Here is a 22,270-nt window from a genome sequence, read left to right on the forward strand (position 1 = left end):
TGGGGAGTGTTTGAGGGGGGGGACAGTGTAGAAAGAGCTTTTCTCTGTATCTAACCCCACGCTGTCCCTGCCTGGGGAGTATTTGACAGGGGTGGGGACAGTGTAGAGGGAGCTTTACTCTGTATCTAACCCCACGCTGTCCCTGCCTGGGAGTGTTTGACGGGGGTGGGGAGGGAGGGGGGGGGGCGCAGGGATCAGTGTAGAGGGTCCTTGTTGAGGACCCTCCCTTGCCAGCCAGAAACAGCTGGTAGCTTTAAAGCTCACTTTCCCTCTCACTCAGCCCCCGCATCAAAACACAGCGCCCACTGAATGCTGAATTTCAGCCCTTACCGCGGGTCCGCTGTGGCAGAGAGGCACTGAGATCGGGAAAGGGATGTCTTAGTTCCCAGCCATCTGTTTTGCGCCAGCAGATGAGCACTGCATTCCAGTATCCTTTCCCCCATCATTGGGTACATGGGCGGAGGGAGCTGGTCAACTTTTATTTGTGAATCCATTTCTAATTTCAATGTACGAGGATTAATAATTCAATGCCTGCTGATTTCCAAGGCAACATTTTCTTAACCAGGAACTAAAAGAATAAAAGCCCCCCCTTGCATTTCTCACGCAGCAAGACATGATCAAAAGTGAACCTCATAGTGAGTGAACTGCTTGCGTTCATTACTCACTCTCTCTATTATCCTTCTGCTTCAAATCATCAATCCTCACTTGTTCACTTCCGACCTGCGATCGCTTTATTTCCCCTTCCCTGCCCCTTCCTGATGTGGCGTGAAACCAGCGCCCAGTACAGAGGGAGGCCTAATGGTAATTTAGAAAGAGTGAAGCGGGGAGTAGACTGGGTCAGAATGTGGGCTGGGGGGAAAGGGAGTGCAGGAAGAGAATGAGGAGGGGCGCCCGGCGTTGAATTGTTGGCCAGAACGGGACAAAATTCAAAACGACGTGACCTTCTCTTCGTCCCCTTGATTAACAACGCTACCCGCCCCACAACCTCTCCCCCATCACCTGTTGTTGGGCATCTCTGGTGAATTGTGGAAGAGGTGAAATGACCCACAAGGACCCACACACCTCTGACCACCCTTCCTCAGGAAACCCAACCAATGCGCATTTCATGGAAAGATTTCGTGGTTGTAAACATTTTACCTCTAAAGGAGTGTTCTGTGGAACTAACACATCCTCAGGGGATCCCCTCCCCCGTAAATATCAACACACTCAGGAACCCATCCTGTAATTGTTGACATACTCCTGGGGATCCACCGTATATATCGACACACTCACAGGGAACTCCCCCTGTAAATATTGACACACTCACAGGGAACTCCCCTGTAAATATCGACACACTCACAGGGAACTCCCCTGTAAATATCAACACAATCACAGGGAACACATCCTGTAACTGTCAACACACTCCTGGGGATCCACCGTAAGTATCGATACACTCACAGGGAACTCCCCCTGTAAATATCGACACACTCACGGGGAACTTCCCCTGTAAATATCAACACACTCACGGGGAATTCCCCCCGTAAATATCGACACATTCACGGGGAACTCCCCCTGTAAATATCGATACACTCCCGGGGAAGCCCCGTAAATATTGACACACTCACGGGGTCACCCTATAAATATCGACACACTCACAGGGAAGTCCCCCGTAAATGTCGACACATTTCCAGGGAGACCCTGTAAATATCGACACACTCCCAGGGAGATCCTGTAAATATCGACACACTCACAGGGAACCCCCCCGTAAATATTGACACACTCCCGGGGAACTCCCCCTGTAAATATTGACACACTCCCGGGGAACTCCCCCTGTAAATATCCTCACACTCATGGGGAACCCCCCCTGTAAATATGAACACAGTCACGGGGAACTCCCCCTGTAAATATTGACACACTCCCGCAGAACTCCCCCTGTAAATATCCTCACACTTACGGGGAACACTGCCTGTAAATATCGACACAGTCACTGGGAACTCCCCCTGTAAATATTGACACACTCCCGGGGAACTCCCCCTGTAAATATCCTCACACTCACGGGAAACTCTGCCTGTAAATATCGACGCAGTCACGGGGAACTCCCCCTGTAAATATTGACACACTCCCGGGGAATTACCCCTGTAAATATTGACATACTAACGGGGATCCCCTGTAAATATCGACGCAATCCCAGGGAACTCCCCCTGTAAATATTGACATACTAATGGGAATCCCACGTAAATATCCACTCATGGGTATCCCCGTTCATATCGATACACTCACGGGGAACTCCCCCGTAAATATTGACACACTCACAGGGAACCCCCTTGTAAATATCAATACACTCATGGGGATCCCCCTTAAATATCGACATACTCACGGGGAACACCCCCTGTAAATACCAACACACTCCCGGGGATCCCCCATAAATATTGACACACTCCGAGGGAACTCCCACTGTAAATATCGATATGCTCCTGGGGATCCCCCCTGTAAATACTGACACACTCCCGGGGGATGCCTGTAAATATGAAGACAGTCCCAGAGAAAGTCTTTTGACATTGAGATCTCTCAGAGACCACCCCAAAACATCTTGCAATTCGAGCAGGCACTTGCTGAGTTTATATAGCGCTGTACACATCCCGAGGACTTCCCAAAGGACTGTGAGGCTGGCAGTGCGCTTTCCAAATTGTATCGTCCCAGAACAGGAATAAAATCAAGTTGGTGTCCAAATGACTGGGAAGGCAAAGTAGGAGGTTATTAGTTATTGCAAGCGAAGTGGTGTGTAAAATTAGCTGAGGGTGGTTGCAGTTAGAGAGGGTGTTAGCCAGACCATATCCAGAAGGGCACTGTGCGCAGTTCTTGGTCTCTTTATCAAGAGCTGCAAAATAGGATTATTGTAGTTGGCTTGATGGGGAGGGACAGTGTAGTGGAAGCTTTGCTCTGTATCTAACCCTGTGCTGTCCTTGTCCAGGGAGTGTTTGATGGGGAACAGTATAGAGAGAGCTTTACTCTATATCTAACCGCATGCTGTCCCTGTTCTGGGGAGTGTTTGATGGGGATAGTGTAGGGGTAGCTTTACTCTGTACTGAACCCCGTGCTGTCCCTGTCCTGGGAGTGTTTGATGGGGACAGTGTAGAGGGAGCTTTACTCTGTACCTAACCCTGTGCTGTCCCTGTCCTGGGAGTGTTTGATGGGGAACAGTATAGAGAGAGCTTTACTCTGTATCTAACCGCATGCTGTCCCTGTTCTGGGGAGTGCTTGATGGGGATAGTGTAGGGGGAGTTTTACCCTGAATCTAACCCTGTCTTGTCCCTGACCTGGGAGTGTTGAATGGGGCAAGAGATAGCAGGAACTGCAGATGCTGGAGACTCTGAAATAACAAGGTGTAGAGTTGGATGAACACAGCTGGCCAAGCAGCATCAGAGGAGCAGGAAGGCTGACGTATCAGGCCTAAACTTAGGGGTTTAACAGGGGACAGTGTGGAGGAAGCTTTAATCTGTATCTGACCCCATGCTGGCCCTGCCCTGGGAGTGTTTTACAGGGATGGTGTTGAGGGATCTTTACCTTCAGTTTAAATGAGTTGAGGGAAATTTAGTTTCTGGTTTGTTTTGGTTTATTAGAATAGACTTGATGGACCACAGGATCTGTTTCTATGCTGTAGGGTTCTGATAAAGGACACATTTCTTCCCAAGCAGCTCATTGAAGGCTTGCTGTACTCAATCTTGGCGTGGGCTTGAGGGTGTGTAGCTAATGAGGAAACTTTGGACAGGCTCAAAGCTTATGCATCAGAGTTTCAGCAAACGAGTGGTTTAGCACGCTTCCCTTCATTGCTCAGACCTTGGAGTACAGGAACTGGGACGTCATGTTGAGGTTGTACAGGACGTGGGTCAGGCGTCTTCTGGAGCAGTGTCCAGTTCTGATCCCCCTGTTATAGGAAGGGTATTAAGAAGCTGGAGAGGGCCCAGAAGGGATTTACCAGGATATTCCGGGAATGGAGGGTTCGAGTTATGAGGAGGAGCTGGGACTTCTTATCACTGGAGTGTAGGAGGCTGAGGGGTGACCTTACATAGAGGTTTATAAAATTACGAGGAGCATGGGTAGGATGTTTCTTTTCCCGAGTGTGGGGGCTTTCAAGAACGGGGGGCTCATTTTCTGAGGTGAGAGGAGGAAGATTTAAAAAGGACACGAGGGGTAATTTTGTTCACACAGACGATGGTCTGTGTGTGGAATGAGCTTCCAGAGGAAGTGGTGGGTGTGGATACAGTTACAGCATTTAAAAGACATTTGGATAAGTGCATGAACAGGGAAAGGTTTGGAGGGATATGGGCCAGGAGCAGGCAGGTGGGACTGGTTTAGTTTGGGGATTATGGTCGGCAGGGACTGGAAGGGCCGAAGAGTCTGTTTCTGTGCTGTGTGACTCTATGCTGTAGAAACATGTCTGGTTCTGAGAGGACTTGACAGGGTAGATGCTACAAGGATGTTTTATCGAGTTGGAGAGATTGAAGCCAGTGGACGCAGGCTGGATCTGCCGCTTGAGATAGAGGTGAGCGAAATATTTTTCTGTTGGTGAATTGAGATTGTGTGAAACTTCCTTTCTCAGCAGGGCAGTGGAGACAGGGCTCATTGAATAAACGTGAGGTGGAGGAGATTATTTGATTCTTGGTTAAACAGGACCAGGGGGTCACAGCCTAAGGATTACAGGGTGGACCATTTCGGACTGAGATGGGGAGAAATGTCTTCACCCAGAGAGTGGGGAGCCTCTGGGATTCTCTGTCACTGAAAGCAGTTGAGGCCAAAACATTGAATGTTTTCAGGAAGGAGTTGGATATACTCTCAGGGCTAAGCAGAGAAAAGGGAGGGAGCAGGAACAGGGGACTGAGTTGATCGTGTTGAATGGTGGTGCAGGCTTGAGGGGGCGAATGGCAATTTAGATTGGCCAATCCACCCTAACCCGCACATCCATGGGCACTATGGGACAATTTAGCACGGCCAATCCACCCTAACCCGCACATCCCTGTGCACTATGGGACAATTTAGCACGGCCAATCCACCCTAACCCGCACATCCATGGGCACTATGGGACAATTTAGCACGGCCAATCCACCCTAACCCGCACATCCATGGGCACTATGGGACAATTTAGCACGGCCAATCCACCCTAACCCGCACATCCCTGTGCACTATGGGACAATTTAGCACGGCCAATCCACCCTAACCCGCACATCCCTGGACACTATGGGACAATTTAGCACGGCCAATCCACCCTAACCTGTACATCCCTGGGCACTATAGGGACAATTTAGCACGGCCAATCCACCCTAACCCGCACATCCCTGGACACTATGGGACAATTTAGCACGGCCAATCCACCCTAACCTGCACATCCCTGGGCACTATGGGACAATTTAGCACGGCCAACCCACCCTAACCTGCACATCCCTGGGCGCTATGGGACAATTTAGCACGGCCAATCCACCCTAACCTGCACATCCCTGGGCACTATGGGACAATTTAGCACGGCCAACCCACCCTAACCTGCACATCCCTGGACACTATGGGACAATTTAGCACGGCCAATCCACCCTAACCTGCGCATCCCTGGGCACTATGGGACAATTTAGCACGACCAATCCACCCTAACCTGCGCATCCCTGGGCACTATGGGACAATTTAGCACGGCCAATCCACCCTAACCCGCACATCCCTGGACACTACGGGACAATTTAGCACGGCCAATCCACCCTAACTTGCACATCCCTGGGCACTATGGGACAATTTAGCACGGCCAATCCACCCTAACCCGCACATCCCTGGGCACTATGGGACAATTTAACACGGCCAATCCACCCTAACCCGCACATCCCTGGGCACTATGGGACAATTTAGCACGGCCAATCCACCCTAACCTGCACATCCCTGGGCACTATGGGACAATTTAGCACAGCCAATCCACCCTAACCCGCACATCCCTGGGCACTATGGGACAATTTAGCACGGCCAATCCACCCTAACCTACACATCACTGGGCACTATGGGACAATTTCGCACGGCCAATCCACCCTAACCCGCACATCCATGGGCACTATGGGACAATTTAGCACGGCCAATCCACCCTAACCTGTACATCCCTGGGCACTATGGGGCAATTTAGCACGGCCAATCCACCCTAACCTGCACATCCCTGGGCACTATGGGGCAATTTAGCACGGCCAATCCACCCTAACCTGCACATCCCTGGGCACTATGGGACAATTTAGCACGGCCAATCCACCCTAACCTGCACATCCCTGGGCACTATGGGACAATTTAGCTAATTCGAGTTCATGGAAGCCAGGGTCAGGTTGTACTGTGTGAGCACTGACTCTGGCAAGAGGTAAAGGACCGTTTCAGTTTAACCTCCTCCTGTGATGTCTTTGGGAGTTTTGGAGAGGTTGGAGGATGTACACTGAGTGCTCGAGGAGGAAGAGAGTAGAATCGGGGTGAGAAACCCCATCCGCATTACTGTGTGCCCACTGGTAATCAGAAATCTCAACCTTAAACATACTCAGTTATGAAACGTCTCCTGCCCTCCGCGGTAGAGGATTCCAAATTCTCCAAGTCAAACATTTGCACCGACCCTATGGCACGGTGGCTCAGTGGTTAGCACTGCTGTGTCACAGCGCCAGGGACCCGGGTTCGATTCCACCCTCAGGGACTATCTGTGTGGAGTTTACACATTCTCCCCGTGTCTGCGTGGGTTTCCTCTGGGTGTTCTAGTGTTCTCCCAAAGTCCAAAGATGTGCGGGTTAGCGTGGATTGGCTGTGCTAAATTGTCCCATAGTGCCCAGGGATGTGTAGGTTAGGGTGGATTGGCCGTGCTAAATTGTCCCATAGTGCCCAGGGATGTGTAGGTTAGGGTGGATTGGCCGTGCTAAATTGCCCCATAGTGCCCAGGGATGTACAGGTTAGGGTGGATTGGCCGTGCTAAATTGTCCCATAGTGTCCAGGGATGTGCGGGTTAGGGTGGATTGGCCATGCTAAATTGTCCCATAGTGCCCAGGGATGTGCAGGTTAGGGTGGATTGGCCGTGCTAAATTGCCCCATAGTGCCCAGGGATGTACAGGTTAGGGTGGATTGGCCGTGCTAAATTGTCCCATAGTGCCCAGGGATGTGCAGGTTAGGGTGGGTTGGCTGTGCTAAATTGTCCCATAGTGTCCAGGGATGTACAGGTTAGGGTGGATTGGCTGTGCTAAATTGTCCCATAGTGTCCAGGGGTGTGTGGGTTAGGGTGGATTGGCCGTGCTAAATTGTCCCATAGTGCCCAGGGATGTGTGTGTTAGGGTGGATTGGCCGTGCTAAATTGTCCCATAGTGCCCAGGGATGTACAGGTTAGGGTGGGTTGGCCGTGCTAAATTGTCCCATAGTGCCCAGGGATGTGCGGGTTAGGGTGGGTTGGCCGTGCTAAATTGTCCCATAGTGCCCAGGGATGTGCAGGCTAGGGTGGATTGGCCGTGCTAAACTGTCCCATAGTGCCCAGGGATGCGCGGGTTAGGGTGGATTGGCCGTGCTAAATTGTCCCATAGTGTCCAGGGATGTGCAGGTTAGGGTGGATTGGCCGTGCTAAATTGTCCCATAGTGCACAGGGATGTGCAGGTTAGGGTGGATTGGCCGTGCTAAATTGTCCCATAGTGCACAGGGATGTGCAGGTTAGGGTGGATTGGCCGTGCTAAATTGTCCCATAGTGTCCAGGGATGTGCGGGTTAGGGTGGATTGGCCGTGCTAAATTGTCCCATAGTGCCCAGGGATGTGCGGGTTAGGGTGGATTGGCCGTGCTAAATTGTCCCATAGTGCACAGGGATGTGCAGGTTAGGGTGGATTGGCCGTGCTAAATTGTCCCATAGTGTCCAGGGATGTGCGGGTTAGGGTGGATTGGCCGTGCTAAATTGTCCCATAGTGCCCAGGGATGTGCAGGTTAGGGTGGATTGGCCGTGCTAAATTGTCCCATAGTGCCCAGGGATGTGCAGGTTAGGGTGGATTGGCTGTGCTAAATTGTCCCATAGTGCACAGGGATGTGCAGGTTAGGGTGGATTGGCCGTGCTACATTGTCCCATAGTGTCCCAGGAGAGATAGTGGAGGGGTAAGGAGAGCAAGAGGGATAGTGGGAATGGATATAGTGAAGGAGAGAGAGAGGGAAGGAAAGGAGAGATTGGGGAAGGAGAGAAAGAGAAAAGATTGTGAGTGAGGAAAAGGAGAGAGGGAAAGGAGGGTGTGGAGAGGGAGAGAGAATGGACATAGAGAAATAGAAAGGGAGGAAGGATGGGCTAGGAGAGAAAGAGTGTGAGAAAGAAGAGAAATTGCAGGAGGGAGTGAATAAAGAGAGAGAGGGGACGGAGAGAGAAAGAGAATGGGAGAAAGTGCGGAAATGGACATTGAGAAAGAATGTGGAAAAGGACAGGAAAAGCGATGCACTGAACAGATCTTTCTGAAAAATCAAAAGACGGCCACCCAACAAGTGTCAGATTCATTTTCCAATATGAAGGTATCAAGTATGTCAGCTGAGATAATGGGAACTGCAGACGCTGGAGAATCCGAGATAACAAAGTGTGGGGCTGGATGAACACAGCAGGCCAAGCAGCATCTCAGGGGCACAAAAGCTGACGTTTCGGGCCTAGACCCTTCATCAGAAAAGCCTTTTCCGAAGAAGGGTCTCGGCCTGAAACGTCAGCTTCCCTGCTCCTGAGATGCTGCTTAGCCTGCTGTGTTCATCCAGCCGCACACTTTGTTATCAAGTATTTCAGCTGTAGTTGTTTTGTAAGTTATTGGATCTGGGAGTGTGAGAATAGGGTAGTAATTTACCCTAAACATTGGCTTTTCTACATAACAGTATGACCAGAGGAAGCACACACCTACTCAGACATCGGTTCTACCAGGAGACTTCGATTCACTTACGGCCAAAATGCTCTGGAAAATTACCCTGCAATCTATAAGAGAGCTACTGGGTGGGAAACACAATGATATTCCTGAATGCCAATGCTCAATGAGATCTAACTCTGAGCGGAATAGAGCTGATTCAGTCCGGCGACTTTCTGAGGAATGAAGAGGAAGAGGGCGATGGAAATAAAATTACAGGGCTCCTGTGAGAAACAGCGGGAGAGATCAGAATGAATTAAGCACAGAGAGGTAATGGTGGCAAAGGAGCAAGAGAGATGCTGAATAGGTGCAAACGTTAGGGCTAAAATGCTGAGAGAGTGTCGAGTCTGGTTTGGCTCTTCTTTGGAGCTGGAACATTATGCTCGTGGCAGAGGGGAAGAATGCCCAGAGCAGATGGCAAAAGGGAATACGACTGGTTGTGAAGGAGTGATCGGGATTCAACATAGGTGTCAATGTTCAGAGTGAAAATTAAATATCGCATTTCTTGAGTAGAAATTGAAGTGTAGTGCCTGAAAGCTTGAGTTGAGACTTATGGGAGCACTGTAGCAGTCCCGCGATGGAGACTTCAGTCTGTGCTTCGCTGGAAGGGCGAGCAGGCAAAATGTTTGGGTCACGCTGAATAGACGCAGAGGGGGCGTTCGGCTAAAACCGAGGTGTGCATTTGGCAGGGTAGGACCCATTCAACCCAGAGCTCAGGACAGTTTGGCAGAGTCTGTCAATTTCAGGGGAAAACGCAAGCAGCTAACTAGCGCCTGGAATTCAGCTCACCGCTCGCCTCCATCGCTCTCCCTTATTAATAACAAATGTGCCAGATAGCAGCAGTTTAATGGGATTAATTGATACTTGCGCAAATCATTTCGTGCTCCTGGGGAAAAGAAGGAGGAGCTACGAAGAACTGAAAGAAAGGACGGATTTGCTGATTGGACAGTGAGATAGGTCGGGCTTCTTTGGGAGGGACTATAATGCAGCTTTCTGCTGTAAACTCTGGGTGGAAAGTGCTGCATTCATTCAGCCTGGAAACCACACACAGGCACCTGGCTCCCAGTCAAAGCACATAATGTTCCTTGGAACATCTACACTGTCCCGCAGCAAACACTCCCCTGGACAGGGACAGCACGGGGTTAGGTACAGAGTAAAGCTCACTCTACGCTGTCCCCATCAAACACTCCCCAGGGACAGGGACAGCACGGGGTTAGGTACAGAGTACAGCTACTTTCTGTGTTCAATGTTCCTTCGCTGGCACCGGTCAGATTAACCCTGTCGGTTCTGCTTTGTGCCCCCACAGCTGGAACCACGTACATCTTTGGGCGGGGCGGTGCCGCCATCACGTACACGTGGCCCCCGAACGACCGACCGAGCACTCGGGCCGACCGCCTGGCCGTGGGCTTCAGCACGCAGCAGAAAGATGCCATTTTGGTGCGGGTGGACAGCGCCTCTGGCCTGGGTGACTACCTACAGCTGCAGATCGTAAGTGCCCGCTCATCCTGAGCCTGACCTCGGCCCTCTCTCTGTCTGCACGGCTTGCCATTCATTTCGGGGATCGGGGGGAGCCCATGCTGGTACCGATGTTGCTTTCTGTGCTGGGTGCTGGAGGCTGACTGTCAGGGCAAGGTTGGCGCCGGTCCAGCCTTAGGCCTTCTTTATTTTCAGGTGGGAGTGTTGCAGTGGTGTATCCGGATGCCCCTTGCTGACAACAAAATTTGTGCCAATCTCAGACAGAGCCCCCTCACCCTCCCCCCCGACCCTGATCCTGACCCTAACCCTAACCCTAACCCTGACCCTAACCCTAACCCTGACCCTAACCCTAAACCTAACCCTAACCCTGACCCTCACCCTAACCCTAACCCTAACCCTCACCCTCACCCTGAGCCTGACCCTAACCTTAACCCTGACCCTAAACCTAACCCTAACCCTGACCCTCACCCTCACCCTGAGCCTCACCCTGACCCTGACCCTAACCTTAACCCTGACCCTCACCCTAACCCTAACCCCAACCCTAACCCTAACCTTAACCCTGACCCTCACCCTAACCCTAACCCTAACCCTAACCCTAACCCTGACTCTAACCCTAACACTAATGCTAACCCTAACCCTAACACGAATCCTAAACCTTACCCTTACACTAACACTAATCCTAACCCTAACCCTAATCCCAGCTGTAACCCTAACCCTAACCCTAACCCTAACACTTGCAGATAGAGAGGTGATGGCCTAGTGGAATTAACACTGGACAGTTAATCCAGAGACACAGATCATGCTCTGGGGATAACAAGGTGTATGGCTGGATGAACACAGCAGGCCAAGCCGCTTCAAAGGAGCAAGAAAGCTGATGTTTTGGGCCTAGACCTTTCAGAAATGGGGGAGGGGAAGGGGGTTCTGAAATAAATAGGGAGACAGAGGGAGGCAGATAGAAGATGGATAGAGGAGAAGATAGTTGGAGAGGAGACAGACAGGTCAAAGAGGCGGGGATGGAGCCAGTAAATGTGAGTGTAGATGGGGAGATAGGGAGGAGATAGGTCAGTCCAGGAGGATGGACAGGTCAAGGGGGAGGGATGAGATTAGTAGTTAGGAGATGGGATGGGGCTTGAGGTGGGAGGAGGGGATAAGTGGGAGGAAGAACAGGTTAGGGGGGTGGGGACGAGCTGGGCTGGTTTAGGGATGCAGTGGGGGAAGGGGAGATTTTGAAGCTTGTGAAGTCCACATTGATACCATTGGGCTGCAGGGTTCCCAAGCGGAATATGAGTTGCTGTTCCTGCAACCTTCGGGTGGCATCATTGTGGCACTGCAGGAGGCCCAGGATGGACATGTCATCTAAAGAATGGGAGGGGGAGTGGAAATGGTTTGCGACTGGGAGGTGCAGTTGTTTATTGCGAACCGAGCGGAGGTGTTCTGCAAAATGGTCCCCAAGCCTCCGCTTGGTTTCCCCAATGTAGAGAGAGCCACAACAGGTAGAGCGGATACAGCATACTACATTGGCAGATGATAAAATGTGAGGCTGGATGAACACAGCAGGCCAAGCAGCATCTCAGGAGCACAAAAGCTGACGTTTCGGGCCTAGACCCTTCATCAGAGAGAAGGGTCTAGGCCCAAAACGTCATGCTTTTGTGCTCCTGAGATGCTGCTTGGCCTGCTGTGTTCATCCAGCCTCACATTTTATTATCTTGGATTCTCCAGCATCTGCAGTTCCCAATATCTCTGATACATTGGCAGATGTGCAGGTGAACATCTGCTTGATGTGGAAAGTCTTCTTAGGGCCTGGGTTGGGGGTGAGAGATGAGGTGTGGGGGCAAGTGTAGCACCTCCTGCGGTTGCAGGGAAAAGTGCCGGGGGTAGTGGGGCAGGAAGGAAATGTGGAGCGGACAAGGGAGTCACGGAGAGAGTGGTCTCTCTGGAAAGCAGACAAGGGTGGGGACTCGGGTTTGAACCCTGCCACGGTAGATGGTGGAATTTGAATTCAATAAAAATCTGGAATTAAGAATCTAACGATGACCATGTCAATTGTTGGAAAAACCCATTTGGTTCACCAATGTCCTTCAGAGAAGGAAACTGCTGTCCTTACCTGGTTTGGCCTATATATGACTCCAGACTCAAAGCAATATGGCTGACTCTTAACAGCCCTCTGGGAAATTAGGGATGAGCAATAAATAAAAATGCCCTCATCCCATTCATGAATAAAAAAAATACAGGTGTGACCTGAATACAGGCACGGGCTGGATAGAGATATGACCTGCATTCACATCCCTAGATGTTACAGATGTGGACTAGATACCGATATGGACTCAGTACAGAACGGGTTACAGATGTGGGTTGTATCGAGCTGTAGCTGGACTGCAGGCAGGTGAGACCTGACTGAATGTTGGGCACACCCACAGGTATGGAGCTGAAAGATGGGCATTGGGCTGTCGATGGCTGAAGTGGGCAATGCCCACCTGTGTGCAATCTGTCCCCACCAAGACCCCTGCCACGCGACAGCTCACGTCCCGATCCCATGGCGCTCTCCCTCTCTCTTTCTCCCTTGAACGCGGCTTTGTGTGTTGCTGGGACTGCCAGATCGATGCGCCATCTTGGTACGAACCTCCTGGGTCAGAGGATCAGCCAAGCGAGACAAGGAGAGACAGCCGCTAAATTCTCCAGCCAGCAAGGTTGAGTGAACCATTTCCCCAGGCCGGCTGAGTTTTAGTGAGATTATTCTCGCTTTCACTGCCTGTCAGAGGAGAGAAGTACATGCCCTGTCAGCAGTGTCAGGGAATTACACCTATCAGCAGATTTGCTAAGACATCATTGTGATATATAAAATTCATTCTCCCTGGTAGCAATTACTGGCAAACCTCCTCGATATGCAAATAATTCTTGTAATAAAAATTAGTGGGGAAGAATGTGTTTCAAGGGCCTCCAGGCTTGGTCCTTAGGACAATGAGGTGGGCCCCAGGGAGAGAAGAGAAAACGTGGTCTGGAGACAGGGCTAGCTTTGCTCTCTCTCACGCAGTGGAATGGTTGCTGGGAATCCATTTCCTTCGAAGCCCCGACAGCGGGCTCCCCACCCCATCGCCCGGCCATTACCCACCACGGACCACAGGAACGGCGAGTGACCTTTCAACTCACGAAGAAACGGTGGACTTAGGACCAGCAGCCAGGCCAGTCGGCCCTTCGAATGGGCCACTTGGTAGGATTGTAGCTGGTTCGAATTGTGATCTCCATCACCTCCATCCCCCGCTTTCTATAAACATTGACCCCCCCCCCCCCCCCCACCTTGACACCAGCCCCCGCATCTGTCTGGTATCCATCCAACGTGGAGTTGAGTTCTGTCCAATGACCACACCCCTCTTCGGACCAAACCCCTCGGTGGTCCCCCCCCACTGCCCCGGTTCTAGCTTCTCCTACAGGGGAAAGCATCTATCTCCATCCTCCCAGAATCTTGCACCCCTTCGAACTCTGGTAGAGACCTGGCCAACATTTCCTCGCATCAACTCCCTGATTCCGAGAAGCGAAACCCCCTTTGAGTTGCTTTCAGAGTTATTGTATCTTCAAGGTTTTAGTTTGCTCGAACGCTGAGGTTCTCCAGACGGGGGTCCTCTCACAGAGACTCTGCCATTGTAAAACATTTACTGCCTTACGTTCCGTCCCTGTGCCTACCGAGCTGGGTGAACACAGCAGGCCGAGCGGCATCTCAGGAGCACAAAAGCTGACGTTTCGGGCCTAGACCCTTCATCAGAAAAGGGGGATGGGGAGAGGGTTCTGAAATAAATAGGGAGTTCAGTGGGAGAGAGATCCCCTGAGGTCAGTGTTGCTTCGTCCTTCCAAGGAAAATTTGCTGGAACCCAATTCCAGACTTCTGAGCCAATTCCTGATCTGCAACATCGATGGGTCACATCTCTCTTGAACTCAAAACTCTGGAATTCTGCCCTTAAATCTACTGACCCCCCACCAACCCCGTCTCCATCTACCCCCTCTCTTTCTCTGTCTCTCTCTCTCACTCCCACTCTCACTCTCTGTCTCTCTTTTTCTCTCTCCCCCCTCCCCCGCTCTCTCCCATCTAACCCCCCTCACTGTCTATCTCTCTTTCTCTCCCTCCCCCCTTCTCCTCCCCTCCCCATTCTCTCTTCCATCTACACCCCCTGTCTCTCTTTCACTCCCTCTCTCTCACTCTCTGTCTCTTTCGCTCCCTCCCTGTCCCCCTCCCCTCCCCTACTCTCTCTCCCATCTACCCTTCTCTCTTTCTCTTTCTCTCTCCCTCTCTCACTCTGTCTCTCTCACACTCTGTCCCACTTTCTCTCCCTCCTCCCTTCCCCTCCTGTCCCCTGCTCTCTCTCCCATCTACCCCCTCACACTCTCTCTCTCATTCCCTCTCTCTCACACTCTCTGTCTCTTTCTCTCCCTCCACCTCCTCTCCCCCGCTGTCTCTCCCATCTGCTCTCTCTCTCTCTCACTCTCTGTCTCTCTTTCGCTTCCTCCCCCTCCCCCAACTCTCTCCCACCTACCCTCCTCTCTCTCTCTCTCTCATTCTCTGTCTCCCTCACTCTCTGTCTCTCTTTTGCTTCCTCCCCCTCCCCCGACTCTCTCCTATCTACCTTCCTCTCTCTCTCTTTCTCTCTCTTCCTCTGAGTCTTGCACGTTCGTTGCCCAAGACTCAGGTTGCCTGGATTATAATCTCCTTATCAGGCTCGGGGAGAACTCTGAAAGCCTGAAATAAACAAAAAGACAGAAATTGCTGAGAAAGCTCAGCATCAGCAGAGAGGGACCAGAGTCAGCGTTTCGGTTCGAGTGGCCCTTCCTCAGAACTTTCCCGGTAATTTCTGTTTCTGGTTTACTGCAGCCGGAGTTCTTTTGGGATTTCTTTCCCCCTTCCTCCTTGGGTTTGGCTCAGCACAACCAGACAGCTGGTGTTCGATCCCTGTTCTAGCTGAGGTTACCATGATGGACTCTCCATTTTAACCTCCCCCACTGGCTCCCATCACCTGAGGTATGGCGACCCTCATTTAAAACCCTCACAGTCCGCCTCTCTCTCACACGTGCGCTGTAATCCAGGAAGATGGTAGGGCCATTACCTTTCACTTCGAAACGCCTTTCTTTGATCATTATCACTGTCGTTGCTGGCCACAAAAAGAAGGGGCCGGTGGGTGCGGTGGAAGAGAGGGTTGGGGTCTTGGTGGGGAGAAAGCCCTCCGTTTCAGAACAGCGATGACAACGGAGGAGGAACGAGGGAGAACAGGGAACTCCAAAATTGGATGGAAAAGCCTCACTCTGCAACGAAAGGGTTAGGTTATAGGCCTCAGGTGCAGTCGATGAGCCCTCTGTCCGCACGAGCGTGACTCCTCTCTGAGCCAGGGACCTCTGCTTCGTCTCTACCTGCAGTCTCTGCCAGTGTCTTAGACACTGTAGCCCCTCATTGGCCGATGCCGGGGAGAGGGGACAGACTTTCAGAAGAACAGGTCTCCCCTTTGCAGGCAGAGACGCAGCAGAGGTCCCTGGCTCAGAGAGGAGTCACGCTCATGCAGACAGATGGCTCATCGACTGCACTCATGGCTGAGGGAAGCAGGCGTAGGTTCACAAGAGGATCGGTGGGGGGGGGGGGGTCAGAGCTTATGGGGCTCAATGTCGAACAGTTTGTCCTGGGACTGTTTGATGGGGGGACAGTGTAGAGGGAGCTTTACTCTGTATCTAACCCTGTGCTGTCCCTGCCCTGGGACTGTTTGATGGGGGGACAGTGTAGAGGGAGCTTTACTCTGTATCTAACCCTGTGCTGTCCCTGCCCTGGGACTGTTTGATGAGGGGAAAGTGCAGAGGGAGCTTTACTCCTTATCTAACCCTGTGCTGTTCCAGTCCTGGGGAGTGTTTGATGGGGGGACAGTGTAGAGGGGGCTTTACTCTGTCTCTAACCCCATGCTGTCCCTGTCCTGGGAGTGTTTGATTAGGGAAGGTGTAGGGGAGCTATACTCTGTATCTAACTCCATGCTGTCCCTGTTCTTGGGAGTGTCTGATGGGGGAGAGTGTAGAGGGAGCTTTACTCTGGGCTTGGTTGATGGCATTCCCATGGTGTGCCAGTTTCTCAGTTATTTCTGTGTCATTTAAACATCTCCGTTTGTTCTGAACAATGCTCACTGCAGCAGCCCTTCCTCACAGCTTAGTAAAACCATCGGTTCACCTCTATTGGTGAGGGTTCGCATTGTCGGACCAAGGGTGAATGGATTTAATATTCTGCCTGCTAGCCTTGATGTTCTCATATAGGCTGAAAGCTTTACTATTGCTTTGAAGTGTTCAGTTGTTGCATGTTGGAGATTGTAGATCCTTTCAAATATCTCTCTCTCTCTGTTTCAATGTCACTCCGCTCTCCTCCGAAGCTGCAAGCTCCTTCTCCTCCCACTCACTTCCTTTCCACCCTGTTTTATAATCTACTTACCATTTTAATGGCCTCGCTCTCATCCTGCAGCACACCAGTAACTGGTACAGTCTCCCTCGGCTGTAGAGCCAGCTTAAAACATCAACTCACTCCCTGTCTCCTGTATGTGTGAGCGAGAGAGTCAGAGAGAATGTGTGTGTGTGTGTCTCTGTGTGTGTCTGCGTGTGTGTGTGTGTATGAGTGTCTGTGTGTATGTGTGTGTGTGTGCGTGTCTGTGTGTGTATGAGTGTCTGTGTGTATGTGTGTGTGTGTGTGTGTGCGTGTCTGTGTGTGTGTATGTGTATATGTGTGTGTGTGCGTGTGCGTGTGTCTGTGTGTGTATGTGTGTGTGTATGTGTGTATGAGATTGTGTGTGTGTGTGTATGTATATGAGTGTGTGTGTGTGAGAGTATGTGTGTGTGTCTGTGTGTGTGTCTGTGTGTGTGTGTGTGTGAGAGGATGTGTATGTGTGTGCCTCTGTGTGTTTAAGTCATATATGTTTGAGTGTGTGGGTGTGCGGGTGTGTGTTTCAGTGTGTGTGCATGGTTGTGTATGAATGCGGTGTGTGTGAGGGACAGTGTGTGTGTGTTTCTGTGAGTGTTTGTGTGATAGCATGTGTGTGATCATGTGAATATGTGTGAGTGTGTGTGTGGGTTTGTGTGTGTGAGTGTGGGGGCAATGTGTGTGTGTGTGGGTGTGGTGTGTGTGGGTGTGGTGTGTGTGTGTTGGGGGGAGGTGTGTGAGTGTGTGTGTGTGTGGGGGGGAGGTGTGTGTGTGGGTGTGGTGTGTGTGTGTGTGTGGGTGTGGTGTGTGTGTGGGTGTGGTGTGTGTGTGTGGGGGAGGTGTGTGTGTGTGGGTGTGGTGTGTGTGGGTGTGGTGTGTGTGTTGGGGGGAGGTGTGTGAGTGTGTGTGTGTGTGGGGGGGGAGGTGTGTGTGAGTGTCGGGGAGGTGTGTATGTGTGTGTCGGGGGGCGTTGTGTGTGTGAGTGTGGGGGCAGTGTGTGTGTGTGAGTGCAGGTGCGGTGTGTGTGTCTCTGTGTGTGTGTGTGTGTGTGTGTGTGTGTGTGTGTGTGTGTGTGTGTGTGTGAGTGTGGGTGCGGTGTGTGTGTGTGTGTGTGAGTGTGGGGGGCGTTGTGTGGGGGCAGTGTGTGTGTGTGAGTGCGGGGGCGGTGTGTGTGTGTGTGTGTGTGTGTGTGTGTGTGAGTGTGGGTGCGGTGTGTGTGTGTGTGTGTGTGTGAGTGTGAGTGCGGTGTGTGTGTGTGAGTGTGGGTGCGGTGTGTGTGTGTGTGTGTGTGTGTGTGTGTGTGTGAGAGTGTGGGTGCGGTGTGTGTGTGTGTGTGTGTGTGTGAGTGAGTGTGGGTGCGGTGTGTGTGTGTGTGTGTGTGTGTGTGAGTGTGTGTGTGTGTGAGTGTGGTTGCGGTGTGTGTGTGTATATCCGAACGAACTGAGGGCCAGCATCCTCAAAAATCTCTGGCTTCGCAATCGGGGATCCATCCCCAATGGGTAAACCCACGGGGTTACGTGCTCCAGTATACACTGAGGTAACAGAGTACACCCTCACTGACACTGGCGAGAGGGGGCCGAAGGGTCTCCTCATCCCTGCTCTGCCTGAATCATCCAATAACTCAGCAGCATACGCTCCTGAAATCAAACTTTGCACTGAATGATGTTGCAAACCCAGTGTTTGCAGGAGATCCACTCGAGAGCTCAAGGGTGATTAATGGATTTGATAGTGTTCCAGGGTGTGGGAATCTAGGACATGGGGTCAGGACTTTACAAGGAGCTTCAGGTACAATGCGAGTTTGGTTTTATTGTTTTGAGATCTTGGCTATTATTAAAGTAAATAAATTCTTCCATGCTGTGACAATCAGAGCTTTTTCATTTTGAGGCACAGGTCAGAAAGTCCTTTTGAGTCAGGTATACAATTTCTTGCAAAGACTGTAAGTCCAATGAAATGACTCAACCGTGTGCCATCTGCCTGGTGGAGCGAGAGACAACAGTGCCAAGAAATTGAAGCTAAATGTGCCAACCATCTGCCTGGCAGCCAACTGATGTGTGTTGCTGACTGGATTTGTTGTGGAGACAGGGGAGCAACAAGCCAGAAGTACATGGGCAATTGAGTTCAGAAGAAAAATGCAGATGGACTACTGTTAGTTTCTGGGGGAGGTGGAAGGAACAGGTCATTCAGAGACAAAAGGAGATATTTGGCCATTTCCGACAATCTCAAAGCTATGAAATGACAATGCGTTCAGTTAGGCCTGACAGCAGAGGAATAGGTGGAGATGACTGGGGGGAAGAAAACATTTGCCCAAATAAGAATATTTGCAATGGTATCAGCTAAGAAATTTACAAGGGAAAGAGGTGTGAAAGAATCGCGGGGATTGACCATCTGTAAAGTGCATTGCACAGAGAAAAAGGAGTTGAATTTGTCCTTTAATAGATCTCGATAACATCCTCTCAAATACAAGAGGTTGTTTGTCTTCTGTATTGCGTGATAGCCTGATGTTCTTGTTTTAAATGTTCACTAGCAGGCACTGGCCAGAGATTCATTACCAAGATAACCAGCCAATAAACTCAGAACCGTCACGGTCTCAGGATCAGACAGAGAGACAGAGAGAACAAGGTGATTGTTTCGCCAAGCATCTCGGCCCGGCCTGTAACGGCCAACCTAACATCCCGGTCACCGCCAATTCCAACTCCCCATCCCACTGCCCCTCCGATGTGTTCGTCCTCGGCCTTCTCTAGCGTTGCGGCGGCTCAGAACACAAATCTGCGGAACAACACCTTATCTTCCGCCGGGGCCCCTGACTGTCCAGAGGACTCAACGCCGAGTTCTCCAATTTCAAATAACATTTCCGCCCAACCCCTGGCTCCTAATCCAGCCGCACTTCCTCCCTTCCATTCCACCTTCCGACCCTCCCTTCCAGCCACCAACTGGATCCATCCCTCCCATTGACCAACCAGGTCATACCTGCCACCAGTGTCCACCTATCACCACGTTCACCTCCACCACACCCACATCTTTTTACCTGCAGCTCCCTCAAACCCCCCCACATCCATTCCTGAGGAAGGGTAATGCTTGAAACATTGACTGCTCCTTCCCTCCAGATGCTGCCTGGCCTGCTGTGTCCTTCCAGCCTCCTGTTTGACTCCCTTGGAGTTCAGGATCTGCAGTCTCTACAGAGAGAGCAGCACTGTTTCAGGATCAGTCAGAGACATACACGGAGAGAGAGAGAGAGAGAGAGTGTAAGCTGTTAATGTGGTGTGATTTCCTCTCAGCCGTTGTGTTCTGAGTGCTCTGTGATTCTGGGCGTGTTTCCTGTTGGACACAGGGCATGGTGCGTGGACTGGGTCAGATTTGCCCACTGAGCTCAAACCTGCAGCCTTTCTCATCACTGTTTGCTAATGTGGCTCTCTGCTCTGGTGCACATTGACCAACGCTGCACAATGCTACTCTCGCCCCTAAAGTCTGAGCTCTCTGTAAAAGTCCTCCAGCGCTCCCTCAGCACTGACCCTCCGACAGTGCGGCGCTCCCTCAGCACTGACCCTCCGACAGTGCGCCGCTTCCTCAGCACTGACCCTCCGACAGTGCCCGCTCCCTCAGCACTGACCCTCCGACAGTGCGGCGCTCCCTCAGCACTGACCCTCCGACAGTGCGCCACTCCCTCAGCACTGAACCTCCCACAATGCCCATTCCCTCAGCACTGACCCTCCGACAGTGCGGAGCTCCCTCTGCACTGACCCTCTGACAGTGTGCCACTCCCTCAGCACTGACCCTCCGACAGTGCCCACTCCCTCAGCACTGACCCTCCGACAGTGCCCACTCCCTCAGCACTGACCCTCCGACAGTGCCCACTCCCTCAGCACTGACTGTTTGAGATAGTACAGAGCCCAGGCCGCAGTGGGTGAAGTGCCGTATGAGTTTGAATGAAAATGCAGCAGCTGACAGTGAGATGCCTTGGGGCTACATCACAATTAGTGACAGCTTTGCAGTTTATTAGCACCTGGAGAGACTTTCGCACAGGGATTAATAACAGGAACAAATGCACGATGAGATGTCAGAATGACTCGATGTTATTATTCTGATGCATAATTGCTCCTTTTTCATAATCAGAGTTTATTTTGTTGCTGCCTTGTTGTACAATTATTCGTGAATTTAGATTATAGCTCACTGAAATGTACAAGCCAATTACACTGCCCTGACAGGCTAGAGAGATAGGGAGGGGGTGTAGGGGCTGGAGGGGGTTACAGAGACAGGGAGGGGGTGTAGGGGCTGGAGGGGGTTACAGAGACAGGGAGGGGGAGTAGGGGCTGGGGGAGGCTACAGAGATAGGGAGGGGGTGTAGGAGTTGGAGGGGGTTACAGAGATAGGGAGGGGGTGTAGGGGCTGGAGGGGGTTACAGAGACAGGGAGGGGGTGTAGGGGCTGGAGGGGGTTACAGAGACAGGGAGGGGGAGTAGGGGCTGGGGGAGGCTACAGAGATAGGGAGGGGGTGTAGTGGGTGTAGGAGGTGGATCGGAACCAATGACGGGATTGAGAAACATGGGAGTAAATTTGGAAACATTGCCTTGCTGGATTTGGAGCCATTGTCGGTGTGAGTATGTGTGTGCTGTGAACGAGGGAGGTGGATAAGGTCAGAGGTCACACAAGATCAGGTTATAGCCACCAGGTTTTGTTGAAACACAAGCTTTCTGAGCCTCACTGTTCCTTGTGGTTTCCAATAATTTTTGTACTGACCCTGGGCCTGGAATATTTGTCAATCATGTATCAGGTGATGCTGGAACGGTATAGAACGCTGGTAAGGCCACAGTGAGTGCATTGTGTGCAGTTCTGGGATCCCCATTATCGGAGGGATATGGAGCGTTTCAGTGATGGAGAGAGATTGGACAGACCGGGGGCTGTTTTTCTTTGAGCAGTGGGGACATGATTGAGAATTATGAGGGGTATAGATAGACAGGAAGGAACTTCTCCCCCTTGGTGGAGAGAGCAATGACCAGGAAGCATCATTTTACAGGAAGGGCAAGGAGGTTTAGAGAGGGACATGAGAGAAAATGTTTTCCCCCAGAAGGTAGGTGGGAATCTGGAACTCACTGCCTGGGGGTTTGGAGAGGCAGAAACCCCTCATCACATTGAAGCGGGATTTAGATGCGCACTTGCGATGCCAAGGCTATGGGCCAAGTGCTGGGAAACGGGATTAGAATAGGGAGGTGGTTGGTTTTAACTGGCACTGACCCAATGGGCCGAATGGACTTTTCCTGTGCTGTCGATGCCAGGAACTGATGTGTTCAGAGACCGGAGGCTGGACAGAGCAGATAGGGAGAAACTGTTCCCGCTCGGAAAAGGAACAAAAATGAGTGAGAGGCTTCGGTTTGAACTGAGGGCAAATAAAGTGACGGTGATGTGAAGAAAAAGTCCCCACCCAGCAAGTGGTTAGGGGCTGCCTGGAAATGTTTGAGGGGTGGTTGCAGGTTCAATGCAGCCTTTCAAGAGGAAGGGGGCATTGAAT

The 22,270-nt window shown here is 51.4% G+C and overlaps 1 protein-coding gene across 2 annotated transcripts in view; it reads left to right on the forward strand.

Moving 5' to 3' along the window:
* LOC125449256 (neurexin-2-like) overlaps window positions 1-22,270 on the forward strand; it is a 1,112,849-nt gene that overhangs the window by 858,944 nt on the left and 231,635 nt on the right. For both annotated transcript variants that reach the window (XM_059641436.1, XM_059641437.1), the window contains one exon: window positions 10,175-10,356. In XM_059641436.1, the coding sequence (XP_059497419.1) occupies window positions 10,175-10,356 (182 nt within the window). The remainder of the gene's footprint in view (window positions 1-10,174; window positions 10,357-22,270) is intronic.

Source organism: Stegostoma tigrinum, chromosome 42 (genome assembly GCF_030684315.1).
Source record: "Stegostoma tigrinum isolate sSteTig4 chromosome 42, sSteTig4.hap1, whole genome shotgun sequence".
Classification (NCBI taxonomy): Eukaryota; Metazoa; Chordata; class Chondrichthyes; order Orectolobiformes; family Stegostomatidae; genus Stegostoma; species Stegostoma tigrinum.